Raw genomic sequence first — 26,148 nt, forward strand, 5'->3', positions numbered from 1 at the left:
TTTTATTTCTTCTGCTCTCAGAGTATTAGAACTCTCGGCATTAGAGTATGAGTCTCCTTATCTTATTTTCCATTCAGATAAGGTAGTTTTACGTAATAAATTGGGATTTCTTGCTAAGGTTGTTTCTGATCGGAACATTAATGAGGAAATTGTTATTCTTTTCTTGTGTCCTAATCCTTTTTTCTCAGAAGGAAAGACTTCTGCACAATTTGGACGTGGTCCGTGCCTAATAGTTTTACCTGCAGACTTCTAAGGATTGTCGTCAGTCTTCTTCTTATTTGTGGTTTTCTCAGGAAAACGCAAGGGACAGATAGCTACGGCTACTACTCCTTCTTTTTGGTTGAAGAGTATCATACGTTTTGCATATGAGACTGCTGGACGGCAGCCTCCCGGGAGAGTTACGACTCATTCAATGAGGGTTGTTGCTCCCTCATGGGCATTCAAAAATGAAGCTTCTGTGGAACAGATTTGCAAGGCCGCAACTTGGTCTTCTCTTCACACTTTTTCAAAGTTCTATAAATTTGACACTTTTGTCTCGGCTGGGGCCGCTTTTGGGAGAAAGGTTCTTCAAGCAGTGGTGCCTTCCGTTGAGGTTCCCTGTCTTGTCCCTCCTGTATCATACTCTAGCTTGGGTATTGAATCCCATTAGTAATTAAGATGATCCGTGGACTCATTGTGTCATAAAAAAGAAAAGAAAATTTATGCTTACCTGATAAATGTATTTCTTTTTTGACACGATAAGTCCACGGCCCGCCCTGTTCTTGTAAGACAGGTTGTGGATTATGTAATCTTCAGACACCTCGGCACCTTGGCTTTTCCTTTCTCTTCCTAACTTCGGTCGAATGACTGGAGTGGGAGGGAAGGGAGGAGCTATTTAACAGCTCTGCTGTGGTGCTCTTTGCCTCCTCCTGCTGACCAGGAGGTGAATATCCCATTAGTAATTAAGATAATCCGTGGACTCATCGTGTCAAAAAAGAAATAAATTTATCAGGTAAGCATACATTTTCTTTTTTTATATATACAATTTAAAACGCTATACAGGGTCACAGTGTGGCCTCAATAGGATCAAGGGTTAATATCTCCTTCAGGGAGATTATTTGAACAGTTTGGGGATTTATATCTGCTTGATGTGAGAGTGTTTTTGGGCTCATAGACTGTGTTTTTTGGCTTGGAACAAACAGGTTTCATTTTTGTTTTTTAAGTGTTGCGCAGCTCATAATAGCTTGGCGCCCTTTTTCATAGCAGGGGAAGTCTTGTCTTACACACCATGTGACCGGGTGCAGTCTCTTTAATTTCCTAAGATCCTGCTGCAGACATCATTCTTGAGGAGAGCGTTTTCACTGTTAGCTGTCTGGGTCTAGGAGGTGGTGAGTGCCCCAGCCATTGAGAGTATTAAGGTACCGTTTTTTAAATAAAAGCGTTTAATTGTCCTTCTGTGGGTATATACAAAGCTATGGAGGACTTTGATACTACATTAGAAGGTTCCGCTCCTTCTGTACTGATGAATAATTCCTGTTTATATTGTGAGGAGGCTGTGGTTTGCCTGCCTGCTCAATTTTGTTCCATTTGCCTAAACACTAATCTAAAGTCTAAGAAGGGAGACAAGCCTGCTAATACTCATAGTGCTATTAGCCCTTCTGAGCCGTCTACTTCTCAGGAATCTGGGTCCCAAAAAAATTACTTCCCTTTCTACATTACCTGCTCCACATGCAGTTGCCCGCGGCTCAACTAATCCTCCATCTGGAGGGGGCCTTTTTCCAACGGACTTTACCGCGCAGTTACAATCGGCGGTGTCTGCGACCCTGAGTGCCTTACCTCACTCTAACAAACGCAAGAAAAAAGGTTAAACATAGTTCTGACCTAGAGTCATCTAAATATTTGTCGGATTTAGCTACTATATCCCAGCTATCCGAGGATGAGTTAACCTCTGTAGCTTCAGAAGGTGAACTTTGAGTCGGAAACTTCAGTTTCTAAACCTCCTTCAGCGGAAGAACCTTCCTTTAGATTTAAAATTGAGCATCTGCATTTTTAATTAAAGGAGGTTCTGTCTACACTAGAGGTTTTAGAGGCTACACTTCCTGAGGAGCCTAAGATCCCTAAATTATACAGGGTTTAAGAAGATAGGAAGTGTGACAGACCCTTCTGTCAGGACTGAAAGAGTTAACTGTGTTTAGCTTTAAGAATCTAATTTCTAAAGACAGGTTTTCTGGCCTCAGCTATTGTGTGCTATAATTACATTTAAGTAATAAACAGGCCATTGTTTAATCACCCTCAGAGAACAGAGGCTAGGTGATAAGACAAGCCAAATGTGTTTAAGTTGTTATCTGCCTAAGTAAAGTATTTAAGTAATATAATTCTATTGTATCATGTCAAGGGCGCTTCTCCCTTTTATCTAATGTACAACATTCTTTCAACCCCCATCTGAGGGGGGGTCAAAAACCTGTATAAATCTGTGTGCTGCCTTCAAATAAAGTTGTCATTCTGTTTTAAACCTGAAACTGGCTGGGTTGTGAATTGCTGATTGTCTATGCAGGACATTGTTCATCTGGGGTTAACCCTTGGTACACAGTTGGTACCGTAACATTGGTGGCAAGCGACGGGAGAATCCTTATCGCCCAGAAGAGCAACTACACAAGCCAGTAACCTCAGGAAGAGGGGGATTATTACAATACTGACTAAGATGGAAAGAGTACCAGGGACAGAAGGAACCAATGGGCCCAGCATATCAGACAGAACCCCTGAAGAAGCAAGCTTTGATCGGGCGGTTAAAATAAGACTGGCATATTATGGCCCCAACCCATCTGCGGAAATTATCGACCGGGTCATAGCAGCTGTGGAGGCCAACCTACTTCGCCAAAGCGGCGCTGCAGCAAACCCAGTGGAAAAGAGAAAAGTAAATTTTGCAGCTTTTAAAAACTTCCTGGAAACAGAAGGAGAGATTGATGGGTACCTTGCGGATTTTGAGAGACAATGTGCACTACACCAGGTACCCGCAGAGGACTGGGTCACGATATTATCCGGAAAATTATCCGGCCGGGCCAGTGAGGCTTTTCGGGCCATTCCAGATGAGGAAGTCGGGGATTATAATACTGTAAAAGAGGCTCTGCTCTCCAGGTATGCGGTTACACCGGAGGCATACCGAAGGCGGTTCAGAGACACTGTTAAAGTAGCTGGAGATTCCTACCTTGAGTGGGCATGTAAGGTGCACCACACAGCAGCTCACTGGATAGCGGGGTGCCAAGCCGTATCTGGGGAAGAGGTGCTGCAGCTATTCCTGTTGGAACATTGCTTCGACAAGTTACCCGCAGGAGTTCGAGAGTGGGTTCGGGACCGTAAACCCTCCACCCTGCAGGAAGCGGCTCGCTTGGCAGATGAGTATACGGATGCCCGCAAACTGGACACTGCTACCACTAAGCCCCCTGCTAGAGTGGAGTACAGACCCCCAGTCACCCCAGCAGCTGCCAGTTACCAACCCCCGGCGCACCGCTATACCACACGGCCTCTGGCCACGAACTACCCTCAGAGAGCCCGGTTCAATTCGCGGGGCTACTCACAACCGATTCGGTGCTTTGGATGTAAGCAACTAGGGCACAAAAGACCAGAGTGTCCCCTAAATGCAGCGAACCAAGCACAGTCCTGGAGAAGACCCGCCAGCGGAATCCCACGTAATCCTCAGCCTGCGGCCCGCTACGTAGAGGCGCAAGAATGCTGGGGCATCCTACATGAGGCAGACCTTGTGCAAGCTGCCCACCGGAATAACCGGCAACTGGTTAAAGTGAATGGGAAGGAGGTCAGTGGTCTACGGGATACTGGTGCTACCATGACCTTGCTTCGAAAGAACTTGGTGTCTGAGAAACAGCACACAGGAGACACTGTGGCTGTGAGGGTAGCAGGGGGCACTGTGTTCCGCCTGCCTGTTGCCAGGGTGCATTTGGATTGGGGAGGGGGCGCTAGACCTGTGAATGTGGGGGTCATGAAGGATTTACCAGCTGATGTTCTCCTTGGAAATACCTTGGTCCCCCTTGTTTCTGCCTATGCTCCCATGGGTCCCGCTGATGTTAACCCTGTGACTACCCGTGCTCAGATCCGTGCAGCAGAGACTGACCCCCCTGCTGCTAAGCCCCAGGACGCTGAGCTCAGTAAATCTCTATCCGCTATTGATACGTGGAAGTCCCATTACAATGCGCTGATGAAGGAGAAGAGTCACGTAGAGGATGAAATGGTCACGTTAAATAATCATGTAACAGTGCTAGCAGGAGAGAAGAGGAGTGCAGAGGAAAAAGCACGTTTAGAACAGGAATCTCTGCTAGACAAGCTGCACCGACAGACTGCAGAAAACACCAGCTTGAGAGTGGAACATGAAACATTAAGGACAAACTTAGTGACACTGGAGGAGAAGCTGACGCTGGCTCATAGGGAGGTGCAGCAACTCAAGGACACCCTATGTCAGTATGAAGGGATTGTGGATACCTATAAAGAGCAGGTACAAAAACCACGTAAAGAAGCCGATGATATTTTGAAGGACTGTTTAGCCCTAGTCGGGGCACTGAAGAGGTTGAACCCTTATTTATACAGACAGGGATTCTCTCTCATAACGGGAATACAGATGGATTGTCCCAGCAAACTGACATGCCTACCACCTCCTAGTCCGGTCATCCCCAGGTTGACCCGCAAAAGGGTCAAGCCGGGTCTGCCGGAGTGTTCCACAAGGGGGGAGCTATGTGACAGACCCTTCTGTCAGGACTGAAAGAGTTAACTGTGTTTAGCTTTAAGAATCTAATTTCTAAAGACAGGTTTTCTGGCCTCAGCTATTGTGTGCTATAATTACATTTAAGTAATAAACAGGCCATTGTTTAATCACCCTCAGAGAACAGAGGCTAGGTGATAAGACAAGCCAAATGTGTTTAAGTTGTTATCTGCCTAAGTAAAGTATTTAAGTAATATAATTCTATTGTATCATGTCAAGGGCGCTTCTCCCTTTTATCTAATGTACAACATTCTTTCAACCCCCATCTGAGGGGGGGTCAAAAACCTGTATAAATCTGTGTGCTGCCTTCAAATAAAGTTGTCATTCTGTTTTAAACCTGAAACTGGCTGGGTTGTGAATTGCTGATTGTCTATGCAGGACATTGTTCATCTGGGGTTAACCCTTGGTACACAGTTGGTACCGTAACAGGAAGGTCCCTCTGACTTTTCCTGTGCCAGTTAATATGGCGAACATTATTAGTATGAATGGGAATGAGTAGGAACTTCTTTTTCCCCCTCGTCTACTTTTAAAAAATTATTCCTGGTCCCTGACTCTCAATTAGATTTGTGGGGTTCCATCTCTAAGGTGGATGGCGTTATCTCTATGCTGGCTAAACATGCTACTATCCCTCTGGAGGATATTTCTTCTTTTAGCGAGACTATGGATAAGAAAATGGAAACTTTTCTTAGGAAGATGTTTCAACATACAGGGTTTTTATTTTAACCGGCGGCAGCTGTAGCCGCAGTTGCTAGAGCAGCTACCTACTGGGGCGACACTCTGTCGGAACTCATTGAGGTGGAGACTCCCCTCGAGGATATTCAGGAGAGAATTAAAGCACTGAGAATGGCTAATGCCTTCATTTGTGACGCTAATATGCAGATTATTCGCATTAATGCAAAGGCTTCTGGCTTTGCGGTTCTAGCCCGCCGGGCTCTCTGGTTGAAGTCTGGTCTGCGGATATGACTTCTAAATCCAGAATCCTTTGTCTTCCCTTCAAGGGGAAGATTTTATTTGGTCCAGGGCTGGACTCCATTATCTCTACGGTTACCGGAGGGAAAGGTGCCTTCCTACCGCAGAATAAGAAGAATAGGCATAAGGGACGTCAACTGTCTAATTTTCGTTCCTTTCGCGCTGACAAGTCCTTTTCCAAGTCCTTTTCCAAGTCCGAGTAGCCCAAGAATACTTGGAAACTGGCTTACTCCTGGAATAAGTCCAAACAGACTAAGAAGCCCGCCGAGAACAAATTGACATGAAGGGCCGGCCCCTGATCCGGGATCGGATCTAGTAGGGGGCAGACTGTCTCTTTTTTCAGACGCTTGGTTCCAGGATTTACAGGAACCTTGAGTCCTGAAGGTTGTATCTCAAGGATACAGGATAGCATTCAAGTCTCATCCACCCAGGGGCAGATTCCTTCTCTCCAGTCTATTTACAAGACCAGAAAAGAGGGCTGACTTCTTAGGTTACGTATGGGATCTCTCCTCTCTAGGAGTAATTGTCCCAGTACCTACAGCAGATAGAGTTTTGGGGTTTTATTCAAACCTTCTCATGGTTCCAAAGAAGGAGGGAACTTTTCGTCCAATTCTGGACCTAAAGTGCCTAAACAAGTTTCTGAGTGTTCCCTCTTTCAATATGGAGACAATACAGTCAATCCTTCCTCTGGTTCAGGAAGGGCAGTTTATGACCACAATAGACATCAAGGATGCTTACCTTCACGTCTTGATTCACAGGGAACCTTTTCAGTTCCTGAGGTTTGCTTTTCTGGACCAGCACCAGTTCATAGCTCTTTCGTTTGGTATGGCTATTGCTCCAAGGATATTTTTAAAAGGTTCTGGGGGCTCTTCTAGCCGTTGCCAGAACATGAGGTATTGCAGTAGCGCCTTACCTGGACAATATCTTGGTACAGGCACCATCTTTTTGCCTAGCGGAAGAACATTCGGAGTCCCTTCTCACTCTTCTATCACATGGATGGAAGATAAACTTGGAAAAGAGTTCTCTTACTCCAAGTACAAGGGTGAATTTTCTGGGAACTATAATAGACTCCATATCCATATGAATATTCCTCACAGATCAGATACATTGCAAGCTTACTTCTGCATGTCTTGCCCTCCATGCCTCCTCGAGACCCTCAGTGGCTCAGTGTATGGTGGTAATCAGGCTCATGGTGTCCTGCATGGACATAATTTCTTTTTCCAGATTCCTTCTCAGACCCTTACAACTATGCATGCTGAGACAATGGAATGGCGACCATTCGGATCTGTCTCAACAGTTCGTGCTGGACAGCCTGTCGAGAGACTCGCTCTCCTGGTGGCTCTGTCCAAATTATCTGTCCCAAGGCACGTGCTTTTTGAGACCGTCCTGGGAGATTGTGACTACGGACGAAAGCCTTTCCTGCTGGGGAGCTGTTTGTGGTGCCAAGAAGGCACAAGGTCTGTGGACTCAGGAGGAGTCCTCCCTTCCAATCAATATTTTGGAACTCTGGGTAATCTTCAATGCCTTGCAGGCTTGGCCCCTTCTGGGTTCGTCACAGTTTATCAGATTCCAATCAGACAATATAACCTCGGTTGCTTATATCAACCATCGGGGGGAACAAGAAGTTTCATGGTGATGAGAGAAGTATCTCAGATACTAGAGTGGGCAGATACTCACAAATGTACGCTGTCAGTGATCCACATTCCGGGAGTGGACAACTGGGAAGCGGACTTCCTCAGCAGGCAATCCTTTTACCCAGGGGAATGGTCTCTTCACCCTGAGGTGTTTGCAGAGATATGCAGCGAGTGAGGGACACCGGACATAGATCTTATTGCACCCCGCCTCAATACCAAGCTACCCGGGTACGGGTTGAGGTCGAGGGATCCTCAGGCGGAACTGATAGATTGCATAAAAAGAGAGAAGCGCTCTACCAGGAACGAACAACAGCTCAGTGGCTTGTTCTATGGCGATTTACCACCCGGAAGCAGCCTCTTTTAGACCAGTGTGCTTTTCACAGAAGAAAACTTTCCTGAAGTATATCAGTCTGATCCTGCCAAGTAAGGTCAGTCCAGCCCCGAAATACCAGGCAATTCTCCTCTGAACAAGGAACATGGCAACCCCAGACGATCGTTTCAGCCTCCTATGGGCCTCGTCAGTGAGGTGCAGCCACATTCCTCTAAGCACACTGGGCAAGGAGTCCACGTCTGGTTTCCCCCATCACCCATAGGGAGACTTCCCCAGGGTCAGTACCATGGAGGCTCAGTCTCATATATTTTTTTCCTCCATTATCGCTTCTCCCTCGTTGGGGGCTTTAAAAAGGAGGAGCGAGCATCAGTGATTCTGATTACTCCGTCATGGCTGAGAAGGACGCGGTTTGCAGATCTGGTGGGGATGTCCTCATCTCCTCGGTGGAGGTTTCTTTGTCGATCTGCTGATACAGGGTCCCTTCGTTCATCAAAATCTAGATTCTCTGAGGCTGACTGCGTGGAGATTGAATGCTTAGTCTTAGCCAAGAGAGGGTTTTCTGAGAGTGTTATCGACACTCTGGTTCAAGCTTGTAAACCAGTTACTCGTCATATCTACTTACTTGTACTGGTGTGAAGAGAGTGGCTTTTCTTGGCATAAGTTTAAGGTTGCAAAATTTTAGCTTTCCTCCAGGATGGACTGGAGAAGGGTTTATCTGCTAGTTCCCTGAAGGGACAGATATCAGCCCTGTCGGTGTTACTGCACAAAAGATTGGCTGAGCTTCCGGATGTGCAGTCCTTTGTTAAGGCTCTGACTAGGATCAGACTCGTATTTAGATCTGGGGCTCCGTCTTGGAGCCTCAATCTTGTTCTTAGTGTTTTGCAGCAGGCTTCGTTTGAGCCTATGCATACTATTGACATTAAATTGTTATCTTGGAAGGTTCTTTTTTTGTTGGCTATTGCCTCTGCGCGCAGAGTTTCTGAGATTTCTGCTTTGCAATGTGATCCCCCTTATCTGGTTTTTCATGCTGATAAGGCGGTTTTACGCAGATAAATTCATTTCCTTCCTGGCAGGGAGAGTCCACGACCCTGTCCGTAATTTATTATTTTCGATGGGCGGCTCCCTTTTTTTATTATTTCTTCTGGCACCTTTTATACCCTGATGTTTCTCCTACTTTTCCTTGTTCCCTCTGCAGAATGACTGAGGGATAGGGGAAGTAGGAGGGATACTTAAGCCTTTGGCTGGGGTGTCTTTGCTCCTCCTGGTGGCCAAGTGTTGTATTTCCCAACAGTAAGGAATGAAGTCATGGACTCTCCCTGTAAGGAAGGAAAGAGATTTATCTGGTAAGCATAAATTATGTTTTTCTACATTTTTCGTGTGAGAGATGGTATTAAGGAGTCAGCTTGTTTTTATGCCTAATAGTGATCGAACTATGAGCTGCTTATTCTCCTTTTTGGATAAGAGATCTCTTTCCCAGACATGATCTCAATAAGGGAATTCTATTTGAGTATTAAGGTCTGTTGAGGGTTTTATACATGCCCTTCTTATAGAAGCGCTCATAATGTCTATTCTCTATTTAATGATAGAGGATCAGTTTTTACTATACTCCTTGTATTCAGCAGGGTCTGTTGACTACCTGATGAGATTTTATTTAATCTGTATATGCAAGGACCTTTCTCTGCTAGGTAATATCAGGGATTCCCTGCCCTTTACTGCTGTCTAGTGGTAGTTTACTGACATTATGGTCTGAATTTCTGTTATAGAAATCTGGTGCCTCTTTTTAAACAATATGTTCTGTTTAAGTTAACATAGTATAATATACCATTAGGTATTCATTTTGTTCTGTGTATTTCCCATCTATTATCTATTATTATAGTTGGAGAGATTTAGCATGTCTTTGGATGTTGCTTTATGTCCGATTCATACTCTATTTTTATGAATGTTTATCATTCTCTATGACTTATTGATTTTTATTCCTCTGACGGGGATACAAGTTGGATGGTGTTCTCCTTATTAAGAGACTCTCTGGTGACTCAGTGGAAGGTCACTGGGATCATTACACAAGAGATAAGAATGTAATCCCCATGGGGGCATGACAGTGTCCCGTTTATCATTTTGAGGTGATCACAGCTATGTCTAGATTTTATGTTAGATTAGTAGTATTGCACGCTCCTACTGCTTGTTTTTACATATTCATCAGTGATATTTTCTAATATCTTTTGATAATTTTTCCTTTGGAAAGAAGGGTAATTCCCTTTTTAGACCTTAGGTGTCTCACATTTTCCTCAGGATTTCGTCTTTCTAGATGAAGAATATTATATAAGTATCTATTAGGAAATGGGACCTCTTTGTCCTCATTTTTATTTCTCTGCATTTGTGTTTTAGAATATTCTAAGAGATCAAATGCTCTTTTATTTTGCTATCATGAGATTTCATGCTAGTTGCTGCCATTTAGTGGCAGTTTTATGTATATGTTAATTCACATTTTTAAGATTTTATGTGTATTCATCTGCATTCAGTCTCTTCTTATTTGAAAACTATCACACTGTTGGTAACATGAAAATTAATTAGATATCTAAGTGCTCTCATATTATAATTCTAATTTCATAGCTTAGATATATTTATAATGAGGTTTACTATGTTGGGTACTGGGACTCCTTGTTTTAATCTCTCTCATATGAGGGGATTTTTATATTATTCCCTATTATGGATGGGGACTTATTTCTTCATGCTATATTTATTCCTATGATTTTAATAGAGTCATTTAATAATTTTCCTCATATTGAGGCGACACTGGTTTTATCTATGATACATTAGTTTTTATGTATAATATTCAGTTTTTCTTTGTGTTCTTTAAGATTAATTAGTTATTTCTATGTTTTTATTCATTGAAATACAGTACTCTCAGAGACATAACCACAGGTTGAGATAGAACAGCAGAGATCTTAGGATTGTTCCTGGACAATGCTGTGACAGTTCCCTGTTCTCAGGGGTGTGCGGCCTTAGCCTTTGAGAATAATTTCCTTCATCTTGAGGCGATGTTTGTTTCTGTCTCTTATAAATTCGATTTTTGTTTTTTGTTCCTAATCTGATTTTTTCACGGTTAATATCCGGACATGGCCATGACAGTGATGCAGCTTAGCTGTAAATCAGTGACTAGAAACATCTCCGGAGCATCTCTATGTTAGAGAACGTTTTTTTAATGAAAAGGTAGCTTGTTTTTCAGAGGATGGAGAGATAGACCCTAGGGGTCAACAGACTTCTAATTTTCGTTCCTTTCACATCTTCAAAGGACATAAATCCTCCTCATCTTATAAATTTGAGCAAGCCAAGACCTCATAGAGCCAATCTTGGAATAAGGGCAAGCAGACCTTAGAAGCCTTCCTCTGAGTCTAAACCAGCAAGAAGGTTCCACCCCCGATTCAGTCTCGGATCAGTTAGGAGGCAGGCTTCCTTCTTTCAACAGGCTTGGCTTTGCATTGTATTGTATCCCTGTGCAGTGGAAGTAGTCTTCCAGGGATTCCGTATAGGATTAAAATCTTGTCCTCCAGAGACCGATTTCTCCTATCAAAATTTTCTACAATCCGGTTACAGAAAGAGGTTTTCTTACACTGCGTAGAGTTTTCGCTTCTCTGGGAGTGATTGTTCCAGTTCCTTTGGTGGAACAGGGTCGTTCAATCCAGGAAAGAGGGAACTTTTCGACCTGTTTTAGACCTCGAGTGGTTTATATATATAAAAAATGTTTTTCAAGGTTTCATCCTTCAAATGGAAGACTATCTGTTTGATTCTCCCTTTGGTTCAGGTGTGTAAGTTCATGACTACCATCGACCTGAAGGATGTGTACCTTCATGTTCCTATTCACAAGGAACATTTCCTTTTCCTGTTCTTCTGGAAGTTATCAGATCTCAGGGCATTTCGGTGGCTCCGTACCTGGATGATATCTTGGTTCAGACGCCATATTTCTTTTTACAAGATCTTTTTTGGATTTTCTGTTGTCTACTCTTCGTTTCCTCGGGTGGAAGGGGAATCTGGAAATGGAAAAGATTCTCTGTCTATGAAGATTTTTCTGTCAAAGTTTAGAAAATCCTAAGTTCTTGCTTCAATAGGCTCCGTTTGAGTCTATGTATTCTGTTGATATAAGTTGTTATCCTGGAACATTTTATTTGTCAGTTAGTACTCTGAAGGGTCAGATTTCTGCTCTGTCTATTCTTTTGACCAAACGTCTGGCATATTACCAGATGTTCAAGCTTTTGTTCAGGCCCTGGTCAGAATCAGACCTTTATTTAAACCTGTTGCTCCTCCTTGGAGCCTAAACCTAGTTCTTAAAGTTTTGCAGCAGGCTCTGTTTGAGCTGATGCATGATGTTGATATAAAGTTGTTATCTTGGAAGGTTTTGTTTCTCCTTGCTATTTCTTTTGCTCGCAGAGTTTCTGAGCTTTCAGCTCTGCAGTGTGATTCCCTATACCTTATTTTTCATGAAGAAAGGTGGTCCTTCATACTAAATTGGATTTCTCCCTAAGGGGGTGTCTGATCGAAACATTAATCAGGAAATTGTAGTCCCTGCTTTTTGTCCTAATCCTTCTTCTCATAAGGAACGTCTTTTGCATGACTTGGATGTTGTGCGTGCTCTGTTTTACCTACAAGCTACTAAAGATTTTCGTCATTCTTAAGCCCTGTTTGTTGTTTACTCTGGATAGTGTAAAGCTCAAAAGGCCACTTCTACTACTCTTTCCTTCTGGCTAAGAAGTATGATTCATTTGGCTTATGAGACAGCTGGACAGCAGCCTCCTGAGAGAATTATGGCTTAATCCACTAGGGCTGTCTCCTAATCTTGGCCTTTTAAGATTGAAGCTTCTGTGGAACAGTTTTGCAAGGCGGCAACATGGTCCTCTGTGAATACTTTTTCCAAATTCTACAAATTTGATACTTTTGCCTCGGCTGAGACCTCTTTTGGGAGAAAGGTTCTTTATGCAGTGGTGCCTTCCGTTTAGGTCCTCCTGCCTCGTTCTCCCTCCCTGTTCATTCCGTGTCCTCTAGCTTGGGTATTGGTTCCCACTAGTAATTGAAATTACGTTGTGGACTCCCCATGCCATAGGAAAGAAAACAAAATTTATGCTTTCCTGATAAATTTCTTTATTTTCAGACATGGAGAGTCCACGACCCCGCCCTCTTTTTAATTTTAATACGGCAGTTTTTTTGAGTAAACCTCAGGCACCTTTTTCACTCTTGTGTTTCTTCTTTTTCCATTTTCCTTCGGCTGAATGACTGGGGATTATTGGTAAGGGAAGTTACACTTATAACAGCTTTGCTGGGATGCTCTTTGCCTCCTCCTGCTGGCCAAGAGTTGAATATCCCACTAGTAATTGGAATGACATTGTGGACTCTCCATGCCCGGAAAGAAATGTATCAGGTAAGCATAAATTTAGTTTTTGCAGATTTTGGGAAATGTTATTAAAATACTTAAGCTTTTTTTTACACTTTTTTCACACACTGTTTTACCTCAGTTGACCCTTTTATTATATGCACATAACTCAAAATGTTTTATGGCACTTTAACATTGCTCTTTTTTTATTCTATTTTATATTATTTTCTGTTCTAACCTGTTTGTAAAGTTGCGTTTATATTTTTACATATCCCTCAATGTCTGCTCTTTTCACTTGCAGACTGTTTTAAGCGGTGACGTTTATACTGGGGTGTCTTTCCTAATTGATATGGTAAATGTAAGTTTGGAACTTCTTGAAGACAAAGGAAAAGATGGATCTTACAATTCTTTGGCCAGGTACTGAACAAAGGCAACATTGGATACAGAAATAACTAGATCACTATTTAGAGCAAGCATAGATTTCAACTGGGATGACTACTTTATTTACTCTCTGTATAAAAAAATTAATGATTTTTTCATATTTTACCCATAGGTTTGACTTTAAAAAGTCAAAATTGCTCTTTGAAAGCTTTTCAAACCAAACAAAATCCATAAACCTGGTGTCCCATTCCATGATGGCATTTGACACTCGTTTTTCTGGACAGAAGTTACCTGCAATACACAAACCCAATGTGTTTAATTGTATCTTACAACCATCCAAGAACAGTGTCATTCCAGGTTCCCTTCAGATTGAGCTACATTTCAGGTATGAAGTCATGTGATGCCTATTAATCTGTTTCTTAAATATGCTATGATGTATTATCAAACTTTCCTACGTTTTAATATCTTCTAATGGAGTTCATATAACATTGAAACAAAAATTGTTGCAAGCATTGCAGCTATAGAGTGCTAAAGACACATGCACATATGGGATTACTCTTCAACAAAGGGTACCAAGAAAATGAAGCAGTTTTGATAAAAAAAATTGATTGGTTTCTAATAATGATTACTGCAGCTAAAAAACTCATACCAAAACACTGGAAATCCCAAACAATCCCCTCCCTGGGGGAATGGAGGCTTTCTGTCTCCAACCTCCTCTCTCTGTCTCTCTGGAAAGATATCATTACCTAAAGATACACCAACTTGAGATTCATGAGATGATGCTGGCATGCTGGCGAAGAGAGATATAATTTAATTTTATTTATTTTTTTCCCCCTGAACTTTGGTTCCCCGTTTCTCCCCCTTCCTCGTATGCTTGCTGACCTTTCTTCTATTTCCTTCTTTTTTCCTCTTAAACCTCCATGACTGCTTACAATTTATACTTTAAACTTCTGAAAAATGAAAAAAACTTTAAACCCTTCATGAGAAAAGGTCTTAATTATAATTTCAAATTTCAAAGTTGTGTTAAATTTTTCTTGTGTTCAATTCACTCTCAAAGGAATAGACAATTATGGTATGTAAGGTACAGAATATGGTATTTAAAGCCTATTATTACTACATTTGTTGTCACAGCTCTATCATATGTTCTAATTTATGACTGTCAAAAATTGTAACCTTATTGTCTGTTTATATATCTCAATAAAAAAAAATAAAAATAAAATAAAAATTGATTGGAAGGATGCTTAAAATTGTATACACTGTGTAATTTTGATTTTACTTCTCTTTAAAATAATGTGGCGTTAATTACATTTTTTGGCTATGTCCCTTTTTTATGCAAAATAACATAATCAGATCAGAATATTCATTTCAAATTGTACCTTTCTATGTCTTTAGAATTATAAAATAAAATGACAAAAAAACCCATAAAAGTGATAAGACTTTAACACACTACTAATTTAACATCAAAGACTGACCCCATATTGGCAGAGGGGCAGAAGCTCAATATCGGAAATCTGCAGATTATATATATATATATATATATATATATACATATATATATATATATATATATATATATATATATATATATATATATATATATATATATTGCAAAAAGGAAGGCACTCGCCGGGTTTAATAAGGATAAAGTTTTATTCCTTATGAAGTAACCTTTCGGAGTTTTACCTCCGTTTTCAAACTGACAACAAGAATCAATGCTATACACAGCCTTAAATACCCCTTCACCTTAATCACCTAGTGCAGGTGTTGCACAACACTTAGCACGCATCATCAGACAGTGCCCGTATCTTAGCAACCAACAACAAACAACCTTAAGTGAACACCTTTCACTACAACTAATAATGAACGTGTAAAACTAACTTATTTAAAAACAATTGAATTGCTGCAATATTACACCTATTAGCGCTAATAAGGTAACTAAATAATATAATATATGTCTCGAGCACAGCAATTTCTACAGTACTTTGTATACTAAACTGCATTACTAACTCAGGACTAATATGTACAGGATATAACCTCATAATATACCGAAAACATCCACACATTTCCTAAATCCATTATTCTAATTTCTAGAAACAGATACATACGGCACTCAAAGGATTGCTAATCTCGGCTGTCCTGCATCAAAGGATGACATGAAATCTCTTTGTCATGCCAAACCTCAGTCCCACAGCCTTAACTCATCCCGGCATCATACATGTAACAAAACAAACAGAAAACTACCTGACAATACAACAAATCATAAACCAGACTAAAAACATAAAATAAGCAAACCACAAAAAACAATAAAAAAAACAAAAAAAACAAAACAACGAAAGACAGCCACAAAAAAGGACACACAAAGAACAAAGTCAAAAATATCAACAACAAAAAATAAAACACCATGAAAGACATCACATAAACCAGACTAAAAACATAAAATAAACAAAAAGCAATAAAAAAAATAAATAAATAAAAAACAAACCAACGAAAGACAACCACAAAAAGGACACACAAAGAACAAAGTAATTTTTTTTTTTTAAATAAATAAATAAATAAAAAATAATCATAAAAATCATAAAAAGACAACACATCACCAAATAAACATAAAATACAGATAAAAGATACTGGGTATAACTATCTCATGCAGAGATTATAGGAAACTATGCCACTCAAGTTTAGTGTTCAGTCCTTTAGGGATTATAGTGTCCAGCTCGTAGGTCCACCTTGTCTCTCTTTGGAGTAACAATCTGTTCCTGTCGCCACCTCTGCTCATCTCAGGAATATGATCAATTATCGTGTATCGCAGGTCAGCCACACTATGCCCTTGTTGTTGGAAGTGTCTAGCCACTGGTTGATTTGATTCTCCATTTTTGATGGCTTGTCTAATGGCGCTCCTATGGTTAGCCATCCTAACCCTCAGGTTGTCACAGGTCTTACCTACATAGAATAGGCTGCAAGGACAGTGGAGCATATACACTATATAAGGGGTCGTGCAGGTCACCACTGAAACATCCTGGTTTCAGTGCCTGTCTGCTTATTCAGTTTTTAGAATAACAGTGTGTAGGGTCCGTCAATTGCAGATTGTCCTTAAGGGATTTACCTTTTTTGTACCCTATTCTCGGTGCCATCATATCCTTAAACGGAAGTGCATCATCACTCTGCAGGATTTCCCAATTTCGTCTCAAGATCCCATTAAATCCATTCTTATCCGCTGCATAGGTAGTTGTAAATGTCAGCCTTTTCTTACTGTCAACTTTCCTACGACTAGTACTCATCCTCTGTATTGCTTGTAACTGCTCATTAAGGGCCTTCTTCTTATAACCTCTCTCAATGAAATTCCGTTCATCTCCTTGAGCTGAACGCTGGCATTCTCCTCCCGAGTGTTATTTCTTTTAACCCACATAAATTGCGATTTAGGGAGTGCCTTTTTAAGCGCAGGTGGGTGACAGCTAGATGCTTCAAGCAATGAGTTTCTGTCTGTTGGCTTCTTGTATAGAGTGGTCTGCAAGATACCATCCTCTTTATATATCCTCAGATCCAGAAACTCTATGGTTTCCCTGTTCCAGCTCATCTTGAACTTTAAGGATCGATGTACTAGGTTCAACGCATCAAACCACTCCTGAAGCAATTCAGCGTCTCCCCTCCATATAACGAATAGGTAATCTATATATCTTCTGTAAGTTAAGACATTAGGATTTCTGAAGATATGGTTGTTATTGCTCTCAAATTCATCCATAAAGAGGTTCGCATATGATGGGGCCACATTCGACCCCATCGCTGTTCCTGTCAACTGTAAATAATATGTTCGCTCGAAGCGGAAGAAATTCATTTTAAGACAGCTTTCCAAAAGCTCAATTATTAACCCATTTGGGGGTCCCACATAGGGGTATTTCAGAAGATGTCTCTTAATGGACTCTATACCTTCCCCATGTGGGATGACCGTATAAAAGACTTGTAACGTCCAATGTCACAAGTATATCCTCATCCCTCACTGGTCCTATATTTTTCAACAATTTAATGACATCGCTTGAGTCCTTCAGGTAACTCGACATGTGTTGCACTATTGGTTGTAGTACACTATCCACGTATACTGCCAGTGGTTGAAGGAGTGAGTCTGTTGCAGCAACTATTGGTCGTCCCGGTGGTTAACTTGGATTCTTATGGATCTTGGTAAGTGTGTAAAAAACAGGAACCTTCGGATAATCCTTAGTAAGGAATTCAAATGTATGTTTATCAATCCACTCCATAGCAAATGCCTCTTTTAATAGGTCATCAATCCGTTCCTTGAACTTAGTAGTAGGGTTGCTGGGTAGTGTCCTATAGGTATCTTTTTCATTGAGCTGTTGTAATATTTCTTTCCGATAATATTCATAGTCCAGAACGACCACAGCACCACCCTTGTCAGCCCTTCTTATGACAATTGATTCATCTTTAGTTAAACCCTTTAGTGCCTCCCTCTCACTTCTGGTTAAATTAAACCGTACTTCCTGTTGTTTGCTTATTTTATGTTTTTAGTATGGTTTATGATTTGTTGTATTGTCAGGTAGTTTTCTGTTTGTTTTGTTATATGTATGATGCCGGGATGAGTTAAGGCTGTGGGACTGAGGTTTGGCATGACAAAGAGATTTCATGTCATCCTTTGATGCAGGACAGCCGAGATTAGCAATCCTTTGAGTGCCGTATGTGTCTGTTTCTAGAAATTAGAATACTGGATTTAGGAAATGTGTGGATGTTTTCGGTATATTATGAGGTTATATCCTGTACATATTAGTCCTGAGTTAGTAATGCAGTTTAGTATACAAAGTACTGTCGAAATTTCTGTGCTCGAGACATATATTAATGTATTTAGTTACCTTATTAGTGCTAATAGGTGTAATATAGCAGCAATTCAATTGTTTTTAAATAAGTTAGTTTTACATGTTCATTATTAGTTGTAGTGAAAGGTGTTCACTTAAGGTTGTTTGTTGTTGGTTGCTAAGATACGGGCACTGTCTGATGATGCGTGCTAAGTGTTGTGCAACACCTGCACTAGGTGATTAAGGTGAAGGGGTATTTAAGGCTGTGTATAGCATTGATTCTTGTTGTCAGTTTGAAAACGGAGGTAAAACTCCGAAAGGTTACTTCATAAGGAATAAAACTTTATCCTTATTAAACCCGGCGAGTGCCTTCCTTTTTGCGATATGTTGGATCTGTGAATTATGCAGGATCTCTTTGATGTGCACCCCGGTGGTTCAAAGGTTACCGTGAGTACTAGGCCATGCTATAAAGACTATATATATATATATATATATATATATATATATATATATATATATATATATATATATATATATATATATATATATATATATATATATATATATATATTAGTCCTAAAGCCCGTTCACACGGCCATTTTTTGCAGTACAGCGCTCCCACCCCTTGCTCTCTCTCTCCCCCTCTCATTTGTGCTCTCTCCCCCTCTCTTTTGTGCTCTCTCCCTTTCTCTTTTGCACTCTCTCCCCCTCTCTTTTGCGCTCTCTCCCCCTCTCTTTTGCGCACAATCTTGCTCCCCCTCTCTTTTGCTGTCTCTCTCCCCCTCTATTTTGCTCTCTCTCTCCCCCCTCTCTTTTGCTCTTTCTCCCCCTCTCTTTTGCTCTTTCTCCCCCTCTCTTTTGCGCTCTCTCCCCCTCTCTTTTGCGCTCTCTTCCCCCCTCTTATGTGCTCTCTCCCCCTCTCTTTTGCGCTCTCTCTCGCTCCACCTCTTATTTGCGCTCTCCCCCTCTCTTTTGCTTTCTCTCCCCCTCTCTTTTGCTCTCTTCCCCTCTCTTTTGCTCTCTTCCCCTCTCTTTTGTGCTCTCTCTCTCTCCCCCTCTATTTTGCGCTCTCTCCCCCCCTCTTTTGTGCTCTCTCTCCCCCTCTTTTGTGCTCTCTCTCTCTCCCCTCTCTTTTGCACTCTCTCTCCCCCCCTCTCTCTTGCGCTCTCTCTCTCCCCCCTCTCTTTTGCTCTGTCTCTCTCCTTTCTTTTTTGATCTCTCTCTCCCCCTCTCTTTTGCTCTCTCTCTCCCCCCCTCTCTTTTGCTCTCTCTCTCCCCCCTCTATTTTGCTCTGTCTCTCTCCCCTCTCTTGCTCTCTCTCCCCCCTCTCTTTTGCTCTCTCTCCCCCCCTCTCTTTTGCTCTGTCTCTTTCCCCTCTCTTTTGCTCTCTCTCCCCCTCTCTTCTGCACTTTCCCCTCTCTTTTGCTCTCCCCCCTCTCTTTTGCTCTCCCCCCTCTCTTTAGCTCTTTCTTATCTCCTTTTGTCTCTCCCCCTCTTTCTATTTCTCTCCCCTCTATGTCGCGCCATCCACGCCCCCGCCACACCCTGACCATGCATGGTCCCGCCCACGGTCCCGCCTGACCACGCCCACTTTTGCAGCAAACAGCATGGATTGTCAGGTAAGGCCAGGTGTGTTTGTCCTTGTGCTGTCTCTACTGCGCATGACAGCTTCAGACAAACACACTTGGCCTTTTATATAATAGGATATATACATAGTTACAGTAATGTGCACTTTTAATCTTCTGATCGTTATACATTCACTAGACATTTTCGAATATTGTGTGACATATTATTTTATTCTGTTGTTGTTTCTTATAATTATGAAGGCTGAATAGTTTGATGGACATTTGGCTTTTGTACCTGTGTTGCAATTCTGATGTTGCTGCTATTAGGAGGGCACACTTTCATGTTTGTTCTGTATTTTAAACAGCACATAACATTGAATACTTATGTACAAGGGAGCCAGATGCCCAGTGATCTAATCTTTGCAACCGTGTTATATTAGCATTGTGTTTCTTAGTTTATTGTTGGCAGTTAATAGTGACAGATGTCCACTCTATTTTCTGTGACTAGATTCTTTGAATTTGATGGGTCAGTAAGGTATCCTGAAATTATTTGGTTACCACCCAAAAAATGTTGGCTCTTAAATTTCTCAAGCCCTGGCCATTCTCATCAGAAGCGTGAACCAGGGCTGCCTTTGTCAGTAGATCAGAACTGCTACTGCTTCCAGTTTGCCCTTTTGGGCTCGATTGATCAAGCTTTCTCCTCCCTTTGACTGCAGGTTCACACAAGAAAACCTGCCGTCAGGATTTATCAAGCAGTGGTCATCAGACCGCTGCTTCCCTACCCTGTTCTCCACCTCTTAGGTGGAGAATTTCAATCTCCTCAGTCTTGTCAGACCGGAGAGATTGACACCTCCTGTCCGCACATGATTGGCTGTGCACAGGCAGGGGGTGGGGTTGCACGCAAGCGCAAAGGAGTGCTCACATGCAAAGGGTAGCTGATTGGTGCCCTCCAGAGGAGAGCTCAGGCAGACAGGGGCGAATATGTACACCCCTGTCTGCCATGGATTGATAAATTGAGCCCTTTATGTTAATTCTACATTTTCTCTCATCCTCTGTATCATAAAAATATTCAGGACAGCAAAAATATCCTTGTTTCTAAGGGTGAAAATAATCTTTCGCTTATAACTTTAAGTCATATGTCATCATATCAATTATTGTCATTCCCTAGTATGCCTGGGGTAAAAAACATGTTTTGTTGGTTTAGGATACTATTGCTCTACTTCTACCACATCTTCTATGAGAGGAAGATTACTTAACTTTTGGGGTCTAGTACCCTTGCTTCTTTCTTGGAAGTTGACATATATCTAGTCTGTATTTAGAGACCTTGAAGAGACATTAAAGGGATAGTAAATTCAAGCTATATACTAATCACCATTCTATGTACAATTTTAAAAATAATATGTGTTTAATTCATCAAAAATTCATATTTTACAGCTTACTATATTAAACTATATCTAAGCGCTTCTTTACTATGTTGTCCGCCGTCAGCCCCGACACAAAGACCATTTTTTTCTAATCAGTCACGTTTTTTTATCTTCCAATCAAAGTCATGGTGTTTTGGCATGTTTCACCAGAAAAAAAAATGTGTGTGAAATCATGCTTCTTGTATTTTTATATGAGTCGCATATGCACATTACAGTTTTGAAGACACACATGCCCACAGTTCATCGTATACAGCTTATACACGGACCGCATAATTTGCAACATTTTATTTTGCTCGTTAGGAATGGGGAATCAAGGGACCGGATCTAGTAGGGGGCAGACTCTCTCTCTTTGCTCAGGCCTGGGCAAGAGAAGTTCAGGATTCCTGAGCAGTAGAAATTGTAACCCAGGGATACCTTCTAGATTTCAAGGATTTCCCTCCAAGGGAAAGGTTCCATCTTTCTCAATTGTCTGTAAACCCGACAAAAAGAGAGGCGTTCTTACGCTGTGTAGAAGACCCTTTTACCATGGGAGTGATCTGCCCAGTTCCAAAAGCAGAACAGGGGCAGGGGTTCTACTCCAATCTCTTTATAGTTCCCAAAAAGCAGGGAACCTTCAGACCAATTCTGGATCTCAAGATCCTAAACCAATTCCTAAGAGTTCCATCTTTCAAGATGGAGACCATTCGGACTATCTTACCATTGATCCAGGAGGGTCAATATATGACCACCGTGGACTTAAAGGATGCGTATCTGCCCATTCCTATCCACAAAGATCATCACAACTTCCTCAGGTTCGCCTTTCTGGACAAGCATTATCAGTTTGTGGCTCTTCCTTTCGGGTTGGCCAGGGCGCCGCAAATCTTCACGAAGGTGCTAGGGTCCCTTCTGGCGGTTCTAAGGCCATGGGGCATAGCAGTGGCGCCTTATATAGACGACATTCTAATTCAAGCGTCGTCCTTCCAACTAGCCAAGTCTCACACTGACTTAGTGTTGGCCTTTCTAAGGTCTCACAGGTGGAATGTGAACGTAAAAAAGAGTTATCTTTCCCCCCTCACAAGAGTTTAATTTCTAGGGACTCTGATAGACTCGGTGGACATGAAAATATTTCTGACGGAGGTCAGGAAATCAAAGATTTTGTCCACCTGCCGAGCTCTTCATTCCATTCCTCGGCCGTCAGTGGCTCAGTGTATGGAGGTAATCGGACTAATGGTAGCGGCAATGGACATAGTTCCGTTTACTCGCTTGCATCTCAGACCACTGCAACTAGGCATGCTCAATCAGTGGAATGGGTATTATGGGGATTTATCTCCTCAGATAAATCTGGATCAAGAGGCCAGAGACTCTCTTCTTTGGTGGTTGTCACAGGATCATCTGTCCCAGTGAATTTGTTTCCGCAGGCCAGAATGGGTTATAGTGATGACAGACGCCAGTCTTCTGGGCTGGGGTGCAGTCTGGAATTCCCTGAAAGCTCAGGGTTTGTGGACTCGGGAGGAGGCTCTCCTACCGATAAATATTCTGGAATTAAGAGCGATATTCAATGCTCTCCAGGCATGGCCTCAGCTGGCTTCGGCCAGATTCATCATGTTTCAGTCGGACAACATCACAACTGTGGCTTATATTAATCATCAGGGCGGAACAAAGAGTTCCTTAGCGATGATAGAGGTCTCAAGGATAATCCAATGGGCAGAGGCTCACTCTTGCCATCTGTCAGCGATCTATATCCCAGGTGTAGAGAACTGGGAGGCAGATTTTCTAAGTCGTCAAACTTTTCATCCGGGGGAGTGGGAACTCTATCTGGAGGTGTTTGCTCAGCTGGTTCGGCTATGGGGCACACCAGAGTTGGATCTGATGGCGTCTCGTCAGAACGCCAAACTTCCTTGTTACGGCTCCAGGTCAAGGGATCCTCAGGCTGTACTGATAGATGCTCTAGCAGTACCCTGGTCGTTCAACCTGGCTTATGTGTTTCCACCTTTCCCTCTCCTTCCACGTCTGATTGCCAGAATCAAACAGGAGAGAGCATCTGTGATTTTGATAGCGCCTGCGTGGCCACGCAGGCTTTGGTATGCAGACCTGGTGGACATGTCATCCCTTCCACCTTGGTCTCTGCCATTGAGACAGGACCTTCTGATTCAAGGTCCATTCAAGCATCCAAATCTAATTTCTCTGCAACTGACTGCTTGGAGATTGAACGCTTAATTCTATCAAAGCGGGGTTTCTCTGAGTCAGTCATAAATACCTTGATTCAGGCTTGAAAGCCTGTTACCAGGAAAATTTATCATAAGATATGGCGTAAATATCTTTTTTGGTGCAAATCCAAAGGCTTTTCCTGGAGTAAAATCAGGATTCCCTAAAGGGACAGATATCTGCTCTGTCTATTTTGTTGCACAAGCGTCTGGCAGATGTTCCAGACGTTCGGGCTTTTTGTCAGGCTTTAGTTGGAATTAAGCCTGTGTTTAAACCTATTGCTCCGCCATGGAGTCTAAATTTAGTTCTTAGAGTTCTTCAGGGGATTCCGTTTGAACCCATGCATTCCATAGATATTAAGCCTTTATCTTGGAAAGTTTTGTTCCTAGTTGCTATCTCTTCAGCTCGAAGAGTTTCTGAACTATCTGCATTACAATGTGACTCTCCTTGTCTTGTGTTTCATGCTGATAAGGTGGTTTTGCGTACCAAGCCTGGGTTCCTAGCTAAGGTTGTTACTAACAGGAATATCAATCAAGAAATTGTTGTTCCTTCTCTGTGTCCTAATCCAGAGGAGAGCTCAGGCAGACAGGGGCGAATATGTACACCCCTGTCTGCCATGGATTGATAAATTGAGCCCTTTATGTTAATTCTACATTTTCTCTCATCCTCTGTATCATAAAAATATTCAGGACAGCAAAAATATCCTTGTTTCTAAGGGTGAAAATAATCTTTCGCTTATAACTTTAAGTCATATGTCATCATATCAATTATTGTCATTCCCTAGTATGCCTGGGGTAAAAAACATGTTTTGTTGGTTTAGGATACTATTGCTCTACTTCTACCACATCTTCTATGTGAGGAAGATTACTTAACTTTTGGGGTCTAGTACCCTTGCTTCTTTCTTGGAAGTTGACATATATCTAGTCTGTATTTAGAGACCTTGAAGAGACATTAAAGGGATAGTAAATTCAAGCTATATACTAATCACCATTCTATGTACAATTTTAAAAATAATATGTGTTTAATTCATCAAAAATTCATATTTTACAGCTTACTATATTAAACTATATCTAAGCGCTTCTTTACTATGTTGTCCGCCGTCAGCTCCGACACAAAGACCATTTTTTTCTAATCAGTCACGTTTTTTTATCTTCCAATCAAAGTCATGGTGTTTTGGCATGTTTCACCAGAAAAAAAAATGTGTGTGAAATCATGCTTCTTGTATTTTTATATGAGTCGCATATGCACATTACAGTTTTGAAGACACACATGCCCACAGTTCATCGTATACAGCTTATACACGGACCGCATAATTTGCAACATTTTATTTTGCTCGTTAGGAATGGGGAATCAAGGGACCGGATCTAGTAGGGGGCAGACTCTCTCTCTTTGCTCAGGCCTGGGCAAGAGAAGTTCAGGATTCCTGAGCAGTAGAAATTGTAACCCAGGGATACCTTCTAGATTTCAAGGATTTCCCTCCAAGGGAAAGGTTCCATCTTTCTCAATTGTCTGTAAACCCGACAAAAAGAGAGGCGTTCTTACGCTGTGTAGAAGACCCTTTTACCATGGGAGTGATCTGCCCAGTTCCAAAAGCAGAACAGGGGCAGGGGTTCTACTCCAATCTCTTTATAGTTCCCAAAAAGCAGGGAACCTTCAGTTACCAGGAAAATTTATCATAAGATATGGCGTAAATATCTTTTTTGGTGCAAATCCAAAGGCTTTTCCTGGAGTAAAATCAGGATTCCTAGGATTTTGTCTTTTCTCCAAGAGGGATTGGAGAAAGGATTATCAGCTAGTTCCCTAAAGGGACAGATATCTGCTCTGTCTATTTTGTTGCACAAGCGTCTGGCAAATGTTCCAGACGTTCAGGCTTTTTGTCAGGCTGTAGTTGGAATTAAGCCTGTGTTTAAACCTATTGTTCCGCCATGGAGTCTAAATTTAGTTCTTAGAGTTCTTCAGGGGATTCCGTTTGAACCCATGCATTCCATAGATATTAAGCTTTTATCTTGGAAAGTTTTGTTCCTAGTTGCTATCTCTTCAGCTCGAAGAGTTTCTGAACTATCTGCATTACAATGTGACTCTCCTTGTCTTGTGTTTCATGCTGATAAGGTGGTTTTGCGTACCAAGCCTGGGTTCCTAGCTAAGGTTGTTACTAACAGGAATATCAATCAAGAAATTGTTGTTCCTTCTCTGTGTCCTAATCCTTCTTGTAAGAAGGAACGTCTGTTGCACAACTTGGACGTGGTTCGTGCTTTGAAATTTTATTTCTCTTGTAAGGTGTATCCAGTCCACGGATCATCCATTACTTGTGGGATATTCTCATTCCCAACAGGAAGTTGCAAGAGGACACCCACAGCAGAGCTGTTATATAGCTCCTCCCCTAACTGCCATATCCAGTCATTCTCTTGCAACTCTCAACACGCATGGAGGTAGTAAGAGAGAGTGGTGAAAAATAGTTAGTTTTTTATCTTCAATCAAATGTTTGTTATTTTAAATTGTACCGTAGTTGTACTTTTTTATCCCAGGCAGTAAATAGAAGAAGAATCTGCCTGAGTTTTCTATGATCTTAGCAGGTTGTAACTAAGATCCATTGCTGTTCTCACATATGTTTGAGGAGAGAGGTAACTTCAGCGGGAGAATGGCGTGCAGTTTACTCTGCTATTAGGTATGTGCAGTTACAATTTTTTCTAGAATTGGAAATGCTAGAAAATGCTGCTGATACCGGATTAATGTAAGTTAAGCCCGAATACAGTGA

At 41.7% G+C, this 26,148-nt stretch overlaps 1 protein-coding gene across 3 annotated transcripts in view; it reads left to right on the forward strand.

Moving 5' to 3' along the window:
- Positions 1-26,148, forward strand: part of VPS13D (vacuolar protein sorting 13 homolog D) — a 1,255,097-nt gene that overhangs the window by 262,453 nt on the left and 966,496 nt on the right. For all 3 annotated transcript variants that reach the window (XM_053690423.1, XM_053690422.1, XM_053690424.1), the window contains 2 exons: positions 13,345-13,460; positions 13,597-13,809. In XM_053690423.1, coding sequence (XP_053546398.1) covers positions 13,345-13,460; positions 13,597-13,809 — 329 coding nt within the window. The remainder of the gene's footprint in view (positions 1-13,344; positions 13,461-13,596; positions 13,810-26,148) is intronic.

Source organism: Bombina bombina, chromosome 8 (assembly GCF_027579735.1).
Source record: "Bombina bombina isolate aBomBom1 chromosome 8, aBomBom1.pri, whole genome shotgun sequence".
Classification (NCBI taxonomy): domain Eukaryota; kingdom Metazoa; phylum Chordata; class Amphibia; order Anura; family Bombinatoridae; genus Bombina; species Bombina bombina.